The sequence below is a fragment of the Prionailurus bengalensis genome, chromosome E4, assembly GCF_016509475.1.
Source record: "Prionailurus bengalensis isolate Pbe53 chromosome E4, Fcat_Pben_1.1_paternal_pri, whole genome shotgun sequence".
Classification (NCBI taxonomy): domain Eukaryota; kingdom Metazoa; phylum Chordata; class Mammalia; order Carnivora; family Felidae; genus Prionailurus; species Prionailurus bengalensis.
Genome location: NC_057360.1, coordinates 53,622,426 through 53,635,441, shown reverse-complemented (window position 1 = coordinate 53,635,441; position 13,016 = coordinate 53,622,426). Strand labels below are relative to the sequence as shown.

The following is a 13,016-nucleotide window of genomic DNA, read 5'->3' as shown; positions in this document are numbered from 1 at the left end:
TGATTCTTTCTTCACTGATACCTGATAGTTTGACCTGGTAATGAAATGTAGACTGGAAAATAATTTCACTCATAATTTGGAAGTTAAGATTTAGTGTTCTGGATGACTATAACACTGTAGAACACTTCACTGATATTCTATATTTCTTTCATGTTGGATTTGTTGTTCTCTAGATGTTTTTGTGCCTTTTGTTTGAATGCTTTGTGGGATTTTACCAAATGTTGTCCTTCCCTCCCCCTACCATTAATTTTGCCAGCACATTCTGAGCCCTGTTTTTTTTTTTAAGTTTATTTATTTTGAGACAGAGAGAGTGGAGGAAGGACAGTGAGAGGAATGAAAGAGAATCCCAAGCAGGCTCCATCCTGTCAGCATGAAGCCTGATGAGGGGCTCAAACTCTGGAACCGTGAGGCCATAAATTGAGCCTAAATCAGGAGTCCAAAGGGGTACATCTGGGTGGCTTAGTTGGTTGAGCGCTAGACTCTTAATTTCAGTTCAGGTCATGATTTCATGGTTCGTGAGATCAAGGGATCTGAGATCAAGCCCTGTGTTGGGTTCTGTGCTGACAATGTGGAGCCTGCTTTGGATTCTCTCTCTGCCCCTCCCCTGTTTGCACACTCTGTTTCTCTTTCAAAATAAATAAAATAAACTTAAAAAAAGAAGAGTTGGATGTTTATCTGACCAAGCCACCCAGGCATCCCCCTGGTTGAGTCCTTTTAAACTGTCATTTCATGTCTGCAAAAATGTTTACTTTGTATTCTTTGGTAATTTTCTCCCTTATTTTTTTCTATTTTTTTGTCTTTCTGGAAATGTTCCATTTTTATTTTGTTTTTCTTCTCTATTGTTATTATGCTTTCTGAATAATTTTCTCCACTTTCTCTTCCAATCTTCTTATTGAGATTTTTATTTTGCCTGTTGTATTTTTAATATTCAAAAGCTCTTTCCTTAACAGACTGCTTCTTTCTTAAGGCTTTTTGTTTTCTATATTTTTAAGTGAATATAAATTTTACCTATCTTTCTGGAGATAACAATTACAGGAGTGTATTTTCCTTACTTTCTTATTGATTTTTACTAATGTATAGTTGACATACAATGTTAAATTAGTTTAAGGTGTACAGCATAGTGATTTGACAACTCTCTATGTTGCACTGCGCTCCCCACAAATGTCGTTACCATCTGCCAACACACAACACTAGTTCAATACCATGACTCTATTCCCTACGCTGTACCTTTCATCCCCATGACTTTTCAGGGTTGTAATATTTAACTGGGTTAGTGTAGAAGTATTCAACCAAAGAGAATGGAAACATAAAAGTGCTGAATCTGACTTTTTGGAAGTGTATTTTTATTTTTTATTTTATTTTATTTCTTAATATGAAATTTATTGTCAAATTGGTTTCCATACAACACCCAGTGCTCATCCCAACAGGTGCCCTCCTCAATGCCCATCACCCACCCACCCCTCCCTCCCACCCCCATCAACCCTCAGTTTATTCTCAGTTTTTAAGTCTCTTATGGTTTGGCTCCCTCCCTCTCTAACTTTTTCCCCCCTTCCCCTCCCCCATGGTCTTCTGTTAAGTTTCTCAGGATCCACATAAGAGTGAAAACATATGATATCTGTCTTTCTCTGTATGACTTATTTCACTTAGTATAACACTCTCCAGTTCCATCCATGTTGCTACAAAAGGCCATATTTCATTCTTTCTCATTGCCACGTAGTATTCCAGTGTGTATATAAACCACGATTTCTTTATCTATTCATCAGTTGATGGACATTTCCATAATTTGGAAATGTCTTTCCATAATTTGGCTCTTTCCATAATTTGGCTATTGTTGAAAGTACTGCTATAAACATTGGGGTACAAGTGCCCCAATGCATCAGCACTCCTTTATCCCTTGGGTAAATTCCTAGCAGTGCTATTGCTGGGTCATAGAGTAGACCTATTTTTAATTTTTTGAGGAACCTCCACACTGTTTTCCAGAGTGGCTGCACCAGTTTACATTCCCACCAACAGTGCAAGAGGGTTCCCATTTCTCCACAACCTCTCCAGCATCTAGAGTCTCCTGATTTGTTCATTTTACCCACTCTGACTGGCATGAGGTGATATCTCAGTGTGGCTTTGATTTGGATTTTCCTGATGAGGAGTGACATTAAACATCTTTTCATGTGCCTGTTGGCCATCTGGATGTCTTCTTTAGACTAGTGTCTATTCATGTCTTCTGCCCATTTCTTCACTGGATTATTTGTTTTTCGGGTGTGGAGTTTGGTGAGTTCTTTATAGATTTTGGATACTAGCCCTTTGTCTGGTATGTCATTTGCAAATATCTTTTCCCATTCTGTCGGTTGCTTTTTAGTTTTGTTGATTGTTTCCTTTGCAGTGCAGAAGCGAAGTGTATTTATAAAGAGAGAAACACACCCTTCTGTCTTTCTACTTCTTGGCAGACAGGAATTGGTCTTGGAGGATGAGTAGATTTATGTGCCAACATATAAATGAAACTGAGTTGTACAGAAGTATATTTGTATTTTCAGATGAATTTTGAGAAACTGATTAAGGTGAAAACTTTTCATAAAGCCTTTATCACTTACTTTGAAACCACATTTTCACCACATAGCGCACTTAAAGAAGATATAATTTATATGTATTATACAAACTTTTAAGGAAATGGGAGTAAAATTGTATTATCTTATTTGCAGGAAAGTGTGTAATCAAAGGACTGTTAGATTTTCATGGTTATATATAACACATATTCACCATTAAAGGCCACTTACGTTTGCAGGCCACATAAAATCTCTGTCTTGAGTAACTGTCTGGATTCCATGGGGCTGGGTGAGAGTGGGGTGGGGAACATGGGTACAAAGTAATAATTCATGGTTTTGCATATCTTTCTGGATCTATATGCATCTTTGATATTGAAGTTCATCATTATCTACAACTACACCTGGTACATGTATCAACCTCTGTTTTTCAGAGTATTAAACATTTATATATCAATTCTTTTATCTTTACAGAATGAGTCCAGTGAGTCCCTGTATCTCACATGAGGAAGAATGGAGCAGGGATAGATGTCTTTAAATTATTTAATTTAAAAACACTTCTCTACATTTTTACATGTGAATCCCAACCTGATATCTTTTTTTAAATGTGTATTTATTTATTTTGAGAGACAGAGAGGGCATGCATGCACATGCAGGGGAGGGGCAGAGAGAGAGAGAGAGAGAGAGAGAGAGAGAGAGAATACCAAGCAGGCTCTGCAGTTGTCAGTGCAGAGCCAGATGTGGGGCTCAATCCCACAAACCATGAGATCATGACCTGAACTAAAATCAAGAGTTAGATGCTTACCCCACTGACACATCCAGGTGGCCCCCAACCTGATCGTTTTTAGTGTACTTGAGATTAAAGGTAAATGAAATCATGCCTGTCTACACGTTGGTTACTTCCCTATGTGATAACCCAGTCTCCAAATGTGGAAAGCTAGATTCAGTTCATTTGAAAGAAAACCAGGGAGAAATGCCAGTGACTTTATAAGAGATTTGATTTGATGTCTACATTGGCATCTCTTTTTCAAGTCTTTAAGTTATTTTTAAATTTCTCATATTAATTTCACATTTTATATGGATATGTTCTCTCAGGGAAAGTTTAGGCTCTATTTATCTTTCTTTAAACAACATGCTATTATTTATGTATATAGTAGATAAGCATTATACCTTTTGTGCATTTCATTCTCAAACAGCAGCTTGAAGAAGAAAAATACTTTTTTTTCAGTTGTTATTTACTTGATATTACTCTGAAACAAATAACTATTTTTGCAATTTTTATAACAATATAAACCAGCTAAATATACTTAATGTAACTAAGTCATGTTACAAATGAGCCATAAATATGCTGAAATGTTCCTAAAAACAGAATTGTATTTTTAAAAAAAAGTTATCAGGGTCAATATCAGTAGGCACACATGGTTATATTAACAAAGAACTTTATTTTAAACACTGTTGAAACCCTGATGGGATGATAAATTATAGAAAGATCTGCTCTTAGTTTAAGCACCTGGCATGTATCAAGCAAGTTTGGGTCAACGAGACAGTAGATGAGGGGGAACTAGTAGATGAGAGGTAAAATTGTGAGACTAAATTAACTGCTGGCTCTTTTCTATTTTCAATCTCCCCATGACTATATTTTGATTTCTTTATGTGGTACTTAGTGCTTAATTCCACATTTCCCTTTTAGTCACATACTACTGACTTTCTTGGGGGTTATTTTCATTCAGTTCTATATATTCACCCTGCTGAAGCTTCCCATGTTTTGTGTCAGGAGGAAACGTACCTTATTACCTTCTTGTCTGTTTAAAGTTTTTTTTTTTCCTTCCTCCCTCCCTGTCTTGTACCTAATGAGCAAATTATCTAAAAATAGATATGTTCATCATTCTACAAAATGTTGTATCTTCTCTAGATGGGAGGCCAGTGTAATTGTAAGAGACGTGTGTCTGGCAGACAGTGCAATCAGTGCCAGAATGGATTCTACAATCTACAAGAGTTGGATCCTGATGGCTGCAGTCCCTGTAACTGTAATACCTCTGGGACAGTGGATGGAGATATTACCTGTCACCAAAATTCAGGCCAGTGCAAGTGCAAAGCAAATGTTATTGGTATGTGTAATGCAAAAGTTTACAGTCACATCTCTATTACCATCTGGGATAAAATTCTCTATTTGATTTCTTAACTGAAGAGTAAAGCAAGTTTCCTTGCTCAAGGCAGGCTGGGAAAAAAAAACAATTTGGATGAAATTAACTGTCTAAAAATGATTAAATTAATAATTCTATCAAACTACAGCTTGAAGCTTAGTTTAATCAACCTTTTAGAAGTTTCTTTATTCTGTAGATGCATTAGTTCACATGGTCCCATACTAATAAGTCATAGAAAAATATAATTTGCTTACTGCATAGATGTTTCTTTTAGAAAATTAGCACTTTTTCAAAATGTTTTACACTTAATGAGTTCTAAGCAAATCATTTCCATGCTAGTTTTCTTAATAGACCAAAATAAATGGATTTTTTCAAAATATTCTGTGCTACAGGGTCCTTTGTGATAAATCTTTCCATTTTTTTCTATTATATTTCTTTGAACTGTTCCTATGAAATGCAAAATAAGTCAACATAATTCCACAGATCATGTATATTGGTAGGGTTAGTTATAAAGGGCCACATAATTTTAATTTTGTAATTCAGTGCCAAGCTGATTATAATAAACAGCTACCTTCGGTGTTATTTATCATTTTTTTATACAAGACGTGCTTTTTTGTTTGTTACTCCCACAGGTATTTTTCAGAAATTAGATTTGATTATAGCAATTTATTACATCCAGCATTTTTGAGGGGAACCATAGCCACATAAGGACAAAATTTATCAAGTGCCCAAAATGCACTATGTACATAATGCACTTTGAAATGTTGATATATGAGAATATTATGAGAGGAAAGTTTCCTGATGAAGTGAGTCTTGTATTTTAACTGAATATGTGTTGGTTCATATAGGAAGTTTAAAAAAGACCTTTACCTTTCTATTGTCACTCAAGACACCAAGTCTTTCGTGGTTTTCCTAACACTAACCTGAGCCTTATAATAATAAAAACATGCCTGGCAGACACACACACACACACACGCACACACACACACACATGCACACACGCAATGCATACATACATATACACATACAGATGAACATATTCTGGATAACATTTTCCTTTCTGTGCTGTAACTCAAAAGCTAATCCTTTATCTTCTAGATAGGTAGTGATACATACCTCATTTTACACAATTCAGCCAGACAATCATTTCATTTTAATTTAATTAAAAAATATAGACATGGTTAATGATAAGACACAAAATTTCTGTTTTAAAGAAAGATTACATCAAAATCATTTACATAACTTACCCTTCTGCATTTCAGCCATACAAAAACTAACTTTTTGGAAAGAAAAGAATAGGTAACTTCTAAAGAAAAGCCTATCATTTTATAAGTGCTATCTGTGACGCCAAGTGAATTCCAGTACCTTTGAATTCAATCTATGTGTCATCCTTTGTTCTTTAATATGATATAATATGTATTTTAAATTCATGATCTGAAAACAAAATTTAAGGAAAGACCTTTAAAGACAATGAACCTTTTATTTTTTTTATGACAGTGGAATCTTTCCTGTGATGGTTAGATTCCAGAGCTGAATGAAGGAAGGAAAAATCAAAATTTTCTATTTACTTGGAATGTGTGATGACCTCCCTGCCACGTCTTATTTTATTGATCCAGATAGTTTTCCGTAGGAAAGTGTATGTATTTTTGAAGATTAAATCATGATTTTGATATTATTATTTCTGGAGTTATTTCTACACATGCAGAATTTTTGATAAAAACATGAACTCGATATGTGTTTATATGTGTGTATATGTATGTATGTTTCTTTTTTAATGGGATTAGCAAATGTCCTTATTCAATTTTACCTTGTTAATATGAAGAAAAGCAGAAAATACCGGTGTATGTTGTATATGCTTTGGAAAGCAAACTGTTAGAGTTAACAAAACTGTTAAATCTTACTAATGATTCTATCACCAGTAAAATACATTAGCACCAATAATTTTATTAAAGTAGGTCATTCATCTAGAATAAAAAGGGAGAAGAATGTGAATTAAATGCCAAGTGGGCTAACTTGCCTGTACTTGTTAACACCGAATGTGATGCCCTGTAGGCCTTCCTGAGTATCGTTAGGAATAGATTGCCTGTCAGGAATATGTATGGCATATTCAAATAAGCACTGCGCATATTTTTAAAACTGATATGATATGAATCCATGTAGACCAATTTTAATAGTTCAAAATGAGTCATAATTCTTGTTAACAATACAGTTATTTTTAAAATTTGCAGCAATAGTGGTCCTTTTTTATTTTCCTTATTGAAATTAAATGATATGCCTTAGGTGAGTCATTCATCACTGTTAAAGAACTTGCCTTCCATTGGAGTTCTTGAATTTTTATCCATATATATACATATCTATTATGCATTTCCTTCCAGTTTAAGAAATGCTTTTCTAAATATGAGTTCCTGAGTGTGTTTTTGACTGCTGTTTTAGGACTAATTTTTTTTTATTGCGATCGTAGCTTGAAATAAATGTTTCAATTGATTCAACCCCACGTAGTCAGTTATTTAAACTCACGGGGATGTGAAAACTATCTAAAGGAAGTATTTTGCATCTCAACCTTTGCTATTCAAACATTTTTGTTTTATTCTTTTTCCTTCTAATGTTCTTCCTGAAACTAACCTAAATTGTCAAAGATTTAGATTTAGATGATAAAACATTCTTCTCTGTTTGTGAAATGTATATATGTAATACTCCTTTAAATAGAAGTAATATAACAGCAAAATTTACTTAGTGTTTAAAGAGGAATGTTCTGAATCACACAATATGACAAGCGATGTGATTGCTTTATGAGCCAAGGAGAGCATAATTTATATTAATTGAAAATAATAAAATATAGGGGCATATGAAAGCATTGAAATAAAAATTGCTCTGGATAAGTTTTATTTATATTAATTATTTAAAGGTGTGATGTCCAAAGTGTATATACTATTACACAAAATAGCTATCAGCTTAGCATTTTATTAAATATTGTAGGAGCATCTGATTTTTAGGGAAGTCACTAATGTAATAAGTAATTATTCTGAGTAGCTTTGAAATTTTGTTTCAGTCTACCATACTTTTGCGTGAGCATTTTGTTAAAATAATTAAAAATAAAAATTTTAATATTTGTTAAAAAGGATCTCCAGTATATGTAAGAGAAGCAACATTTGCAGGAAGCATTTCTCTTTGTGTTAAGTCATAAAATTTCATAAATCATGTTACAGAAATAAAGTTGTATATTACTGCCAAAGTAAGTATTGTTACTGTATTTCGAATGTACGACCGGGCCTCTATGGCATTACCTGTGAGGCAACACTCAACATTTTGTGTCTGCATTAAGTGTTGGCAGCAGCATTGTTTGCCTTGAAAGCTCAAATAGCATCATTTTCACTCTTTTAAACAAATTCTCTCCTCAGGGCTTAGATGTGATCATTGCAATTTTGGATTTAAATTTCTCCGAAATTATAACGATGATGGATGTGAGCCCTGCCAGTGTAACCTCCACGGCTCAGTGCACAAGCTCTGTGATCCTCTTTCTGGGCAGTGTGAGTGCAAGAAAGAAGCCAGAGGACTTCAGTGTGACACCTGCAGAGAACACTTTTACGGGTTGGACATCCCCAGTTGTAAGGCCTGTGACTGTGACCTGGCCGGATCCCTCCCTGGAACTGTGTGTGATGCTAAGACAGGGCAGTGCCTGTGTAAGCCCAGGGTTGGAGGGAGGCAGTGCAATGAATGTTTGGAAGGATACTTCTTCCTCCAGCAAAATAATTCTTTCCTCTGTCTGCCTTGTAACTGTGATAAGACTGGGACAGTAAATGGCTCTCTGCTGTGTGACAAATCAACAGGACAATGTCCTTGCAAATTAGGAGTAACAGGTCTTCACTGTAATCAGTGTGAGCCTCACAGGTACAATTTGACCAGTGGCAATTTTCAAGGCTGCCAGATGTGTGAGTGTGACTCCTTGGGGACATTACCTGGGACCACTTGCGACCCAATCAGTGGCCAGTGCCTGTGTTTGCCTAATCGTCAAGGAAGAAGGTGTAATCAGTGTCGACCAGGTAAGAGAGAAATGTGTTGCCTTTTCAGTGCACAATGACTCTCCTTTCATTATCACATATTGGATGATTCTTCTTTATTTTGGGGTTGTAACATCTAAAAAATTTACTTGCAACAACACTGATATGTTTATATTATCATCAAACACAGATGTAACTATTTAATGTGTTCAAGATTATTCAGTGTATCTGTGTTGCTATCTATATTTGGGATGACCCTTTAGAAGAATCCCAGCCAATCAGACATTTTATAATTGAGAGTTACTTATATTTAATTTCTCAACTAGAAGTAAATCCCCTTCTAATAACTGAAAAAAAAATCTAAACTAATAAAAGCAAGAACAAATTTTGCTTCCCAGAGAAAGGAAAACTTGACTTCATTATCCATACCATGCCAAATATTCAGACGATGAACTGATTTTCTGAATAAACCTGACCAAATATTTTTACTAAATGGGCTACATGTTCTGGCATCACGAAGGAGCATCTAGAATTATTTTTTAATGACATCACATTAATAAAATAGGCTACTGTTTAGTCCCACTGTACCTTTCTTTTTACGTGTTTGCCAACTGGGAGAAAGATGGACCCTATCCATGGCTTTCTCCTTGCCTCTACATGATCTAACCAAAACGATATACTTGCTTCATAATAAAGTCAGTATAATGTCATGATAAATATACATGTTTTAGTCATTTAACAGCTGTGCTAAGGTTCTGTCTACCCAATCAGTTCTGAGTTTTCTGAGCCTGTGAAAAAGAACATGGTGCCAAGCAAAAGGGAGATTTGCCTGCCAGAAATAGGTAGGATGGAAATCCTGTTTTACAGGACAAGGAGTCCAGATTAGGGGAATGGAACCATACCTTCCTTTCACATTGGCCAGTGAGACAAGTAAATCCAAAGGGACAGGATGGAATTGATGAACAGTTCATTCTTTGTGAGATGTAAGTATCAGAAAATAATTTGAACCAGCTTCGACATAATTGGGGGCTATATTTTCACTGGCTGTCCCATAAAACCTGATATGGAACAATGCAGTCAGGACTCAGGAACTAGAAATCTCACACTGATATATATCCATTAATTCAATCATTCATTCCCATATTGATATTCTCTCTCTCTCTCTCTCTCTCTCTCTCTCTCTCTCTCTCTCCCTCTCTCTCTTTGTAGAAGGACACACTCTGCTGGTCTCTCCCTCTCTGCATGGTTAAGTGTCTACCTCATTACCATTCTAGCAATACAGAGAGACTTATTAGCTACTTTGTGGTTACAATTCAAGAAGGATATTCTAACTGACTCAGTTTTGTTAGGGTGGATATGTCTGAGCCAATACATTAAGGCCAGGAGTGTCAGGATCACATAAAAGAAGCATGGCTTTTAGGGGGCACTATTTCAGGTAGGAGCAATGTGGTAAGTATCTCAGAAAACAGGAATATTACTGAGACCTGTGTGGATGGCCCGTGTGAAAGCTATAATACCTTGCACTCTTTCGGCTTCCGAATCATCTTTCCAAATTTGCAATCGCTTTTTTTTATATATGCTAAGATGAAACTTTTCTTTTACTATTTATTAATATCTCTAATTTTGGAAATATGGTACTCAATCTCCTACACAAACAACCATCATTTATTTAAAAAAAAAAAGCCAAAGCTAATAGATCAAATGTTATATCCTGTTGAGTGATTAGCTATTGTAAAGCTTATTGAGTGTTTTGCTCTTAGGATATAGCTGTGCAACAGAACTAGACATCAGCTGGCTTAAGTCAGAATGGGAGGATCAGGGGTTCAGATCCTCCTGAAGTCCATATATTCAGTAGCAAAACAAAAACAAAACAGCCCCCCCAAACAAAAACAAAACAAAACAACAACAAAAATGATTTCTTGAGTATAGTTCTATTGGAGGATTTTGATGCCTAGAAAGTCCTAAGAGATTCCTATGAAACTAATGAAAGGCAAATTTTTCAAGAAAGGAAATCCAATCAAAGCATATTATATAGCATAACTGTGAAGTAGATTTCTGTACTCATATAGTCAATCTCTGAATATTGATTTAACCAAATAGAGGGATTATTGAGGAAGGATATAAGAAGTTGAATACATATTCTCTAATGTAGAAAGACAATAATCTAAATTTTCAAAGTTGAGATGGAACAATATATATATATATATATATGTTGTTGAGAACATATATATATATGTATATATATGTTATTGAGAAATATTGTTATGCATATATATATATATATATATATATATATATATGTTATTGAGAAATACAGAAATAAAAGCCAGAAGAAACATCTAAGAGTGTTGAAGGTGATTGCTCTGGGCAGGGAGATTCCTGGGAGAAGGATGGAGCAGTGGACCGATAAGCTGTGAGCCTTTAAATTCTATTTGAGTTTTAAAATGATCTGCATATAAATTTTGATAAAAATACAAATCAAATTTAAACATGAAAATATTAGAAACTCATACGTAATCTTTTTTCTTTCCCCTGATGGTCTCCTCTGGCCCCTTTTCTTTTATGCAATTTATTTATAGTGTTGGTTTTCTAGGAGAATAATACCTTATTGGCTACTTTCCTAAGCACGGTTGTCACAAAACTTCTCTCCAAAGGTTCATGGCAAATTGTCTTCTCTCTTAAGGAAAATGTAGAATGGAGATCATCATCATTAATGAAAATAATTATTATATTTAAAACATTCTTGTATTTTATGTGTTTGTGCAGTTGATAATTTCCCTTGTTAGAGTTTCAATGTCTTGAGAGCAAGGATTATCTTATTCAACTCATGTAGCCACGGTACTAGTGTAGTTCCTTGTACGTTGCATGCATTCAGTAAATGGTTTGTTTAATTGAAGACACAGAAATAATCAGGAGTTTTAACAAGGGTATTTGTGTTAGGGTTCTCCAGAGAAAAAGAACCAATAGGAGATGTGTATATATATATATATATATATATCAGAAGGAAGGGTATAGGGAAGAAGTAGTTTGTTTGTGTTTTTAGAATTTTGAATGTCTGAAATTAACTTTATTCCACACTCATAACTATCTGAAATTCTACCACTGTATAGAATCATTTTCACTCAACAAATTTATTTCAACATTATACTCTTGCAATGTCAATTAGGTTACTCTTTTCTTTTCTTCTTTCCTTTCCTTTCCTTTCCTTTCCTTTCCTTTCCTTTCCTTTTCTTTCTTATATTCTAGAAGCATCTACCCTTTCTACATCCCTTATTTCTGAAAATTTCATGGTGACATGCTTTTGTTAAATAATTTTTCTGAGCACTCAGTGGGCCCTTATTTCTGTAGATGAGTGTTCTTATATCCTGAGAAAATCTATAAAATACCTTTATCACAACACCTGGACTAGTGTGTGACCAAACAACTGAACAACACCAAGCCTACCCAAGTTGACACATAAAATCATCTATCACAGGCAGCCTTCTCTATGATCCCTGCATTTACTATAGCACTTTGTCCCTGCACCTGTTGACCCCAAACACTCTTTGGTTTAACTTCTAAAGAGAAAACTCATTGTCTTCTCTCACAATTCAAGAGGGAAAATCTTCTGGTTGGGGAGGAGACTCACTGCCCCTCACACCTGACTTCAGATATGTCTGGAGCCTCCATACAGCCTGAATCAGTCAGCTTACTGTTGGTCACTCCTCTGCAAGTGCTTAGCTTTTACTTACAGACCTCTGCCATTCACCTCCATTTCCTCTTCTCTCTTTCTTTTATCTCATTTTTGGGGATTTGGGAAGGGAAAAGTTTGATTCTGCTTAACTGAAATGTTTCCCTGGTAGATTCTCGTGATCTGCCCTGGTGATCTTTTCAGCCAAATCCTTGCAGCTCCCCTCAGATTCCTCTCTGTTTCCACAACCGTTGTCTATTCTATCAGAATCAGTCCTGTTGCTTTTACCTTCAAATAGATCTAGAATCAGACCACTTTTTACCCGCCCCCGCCCCCATCCATTTTCATCTTTCTCCTGGACTAGCTGACAAGCCTCCTAAACTTCCTTTCTCCTCTTTATTCTTCTCCAGTCACTTCTGCAGCCAAAGGGACGCTGTGCAAACTGTAGTCCGACCGCATCAGTCTGTCCTGAATCGTCTTCCCATCACTGTGGGTATAAACATGGCCTGCGTGAACTGGAATGTCCATGATCTTTCTCTAACCTTGTTTCTACAAGTCTTTACATCGTTTCTTTCTCTCCAGCCTCCAAGTCTAACTGCTGTTCCTCATGTTGTTCAGTGCTCTATCCCAGGCACATAGGGCAGTATCTCCCTGGTGGGTACTCCATCTG

At 35.6% G+C, this 13,016-nt stretch overlaps 1 protein-coding gene across 1 annotated transcript in view; it reads left to right on the top strand.

Moving 5' to 3' along the window:
• The window catches only part of USH2A (usherin), a 736,138-nt gene that overhangs the window by 149,009 nt on the left and 574,113 nt on the right, over positions 1-13,016 (top strand). Inside the window, exons 12-13 of the mRNA XM_043568966.1 lie at positions 4,447-4,642; positions 8,077-8,718. Coding sequence (XP_043424901.1) covers positions 4,447-4,642; positions 8,077-8,718 — 838 coding nt within the window. The remainder of the gene's footprint in view (positions 1-4,446; positions 4,643-8,076; positions 8,719-13,016) is intronic.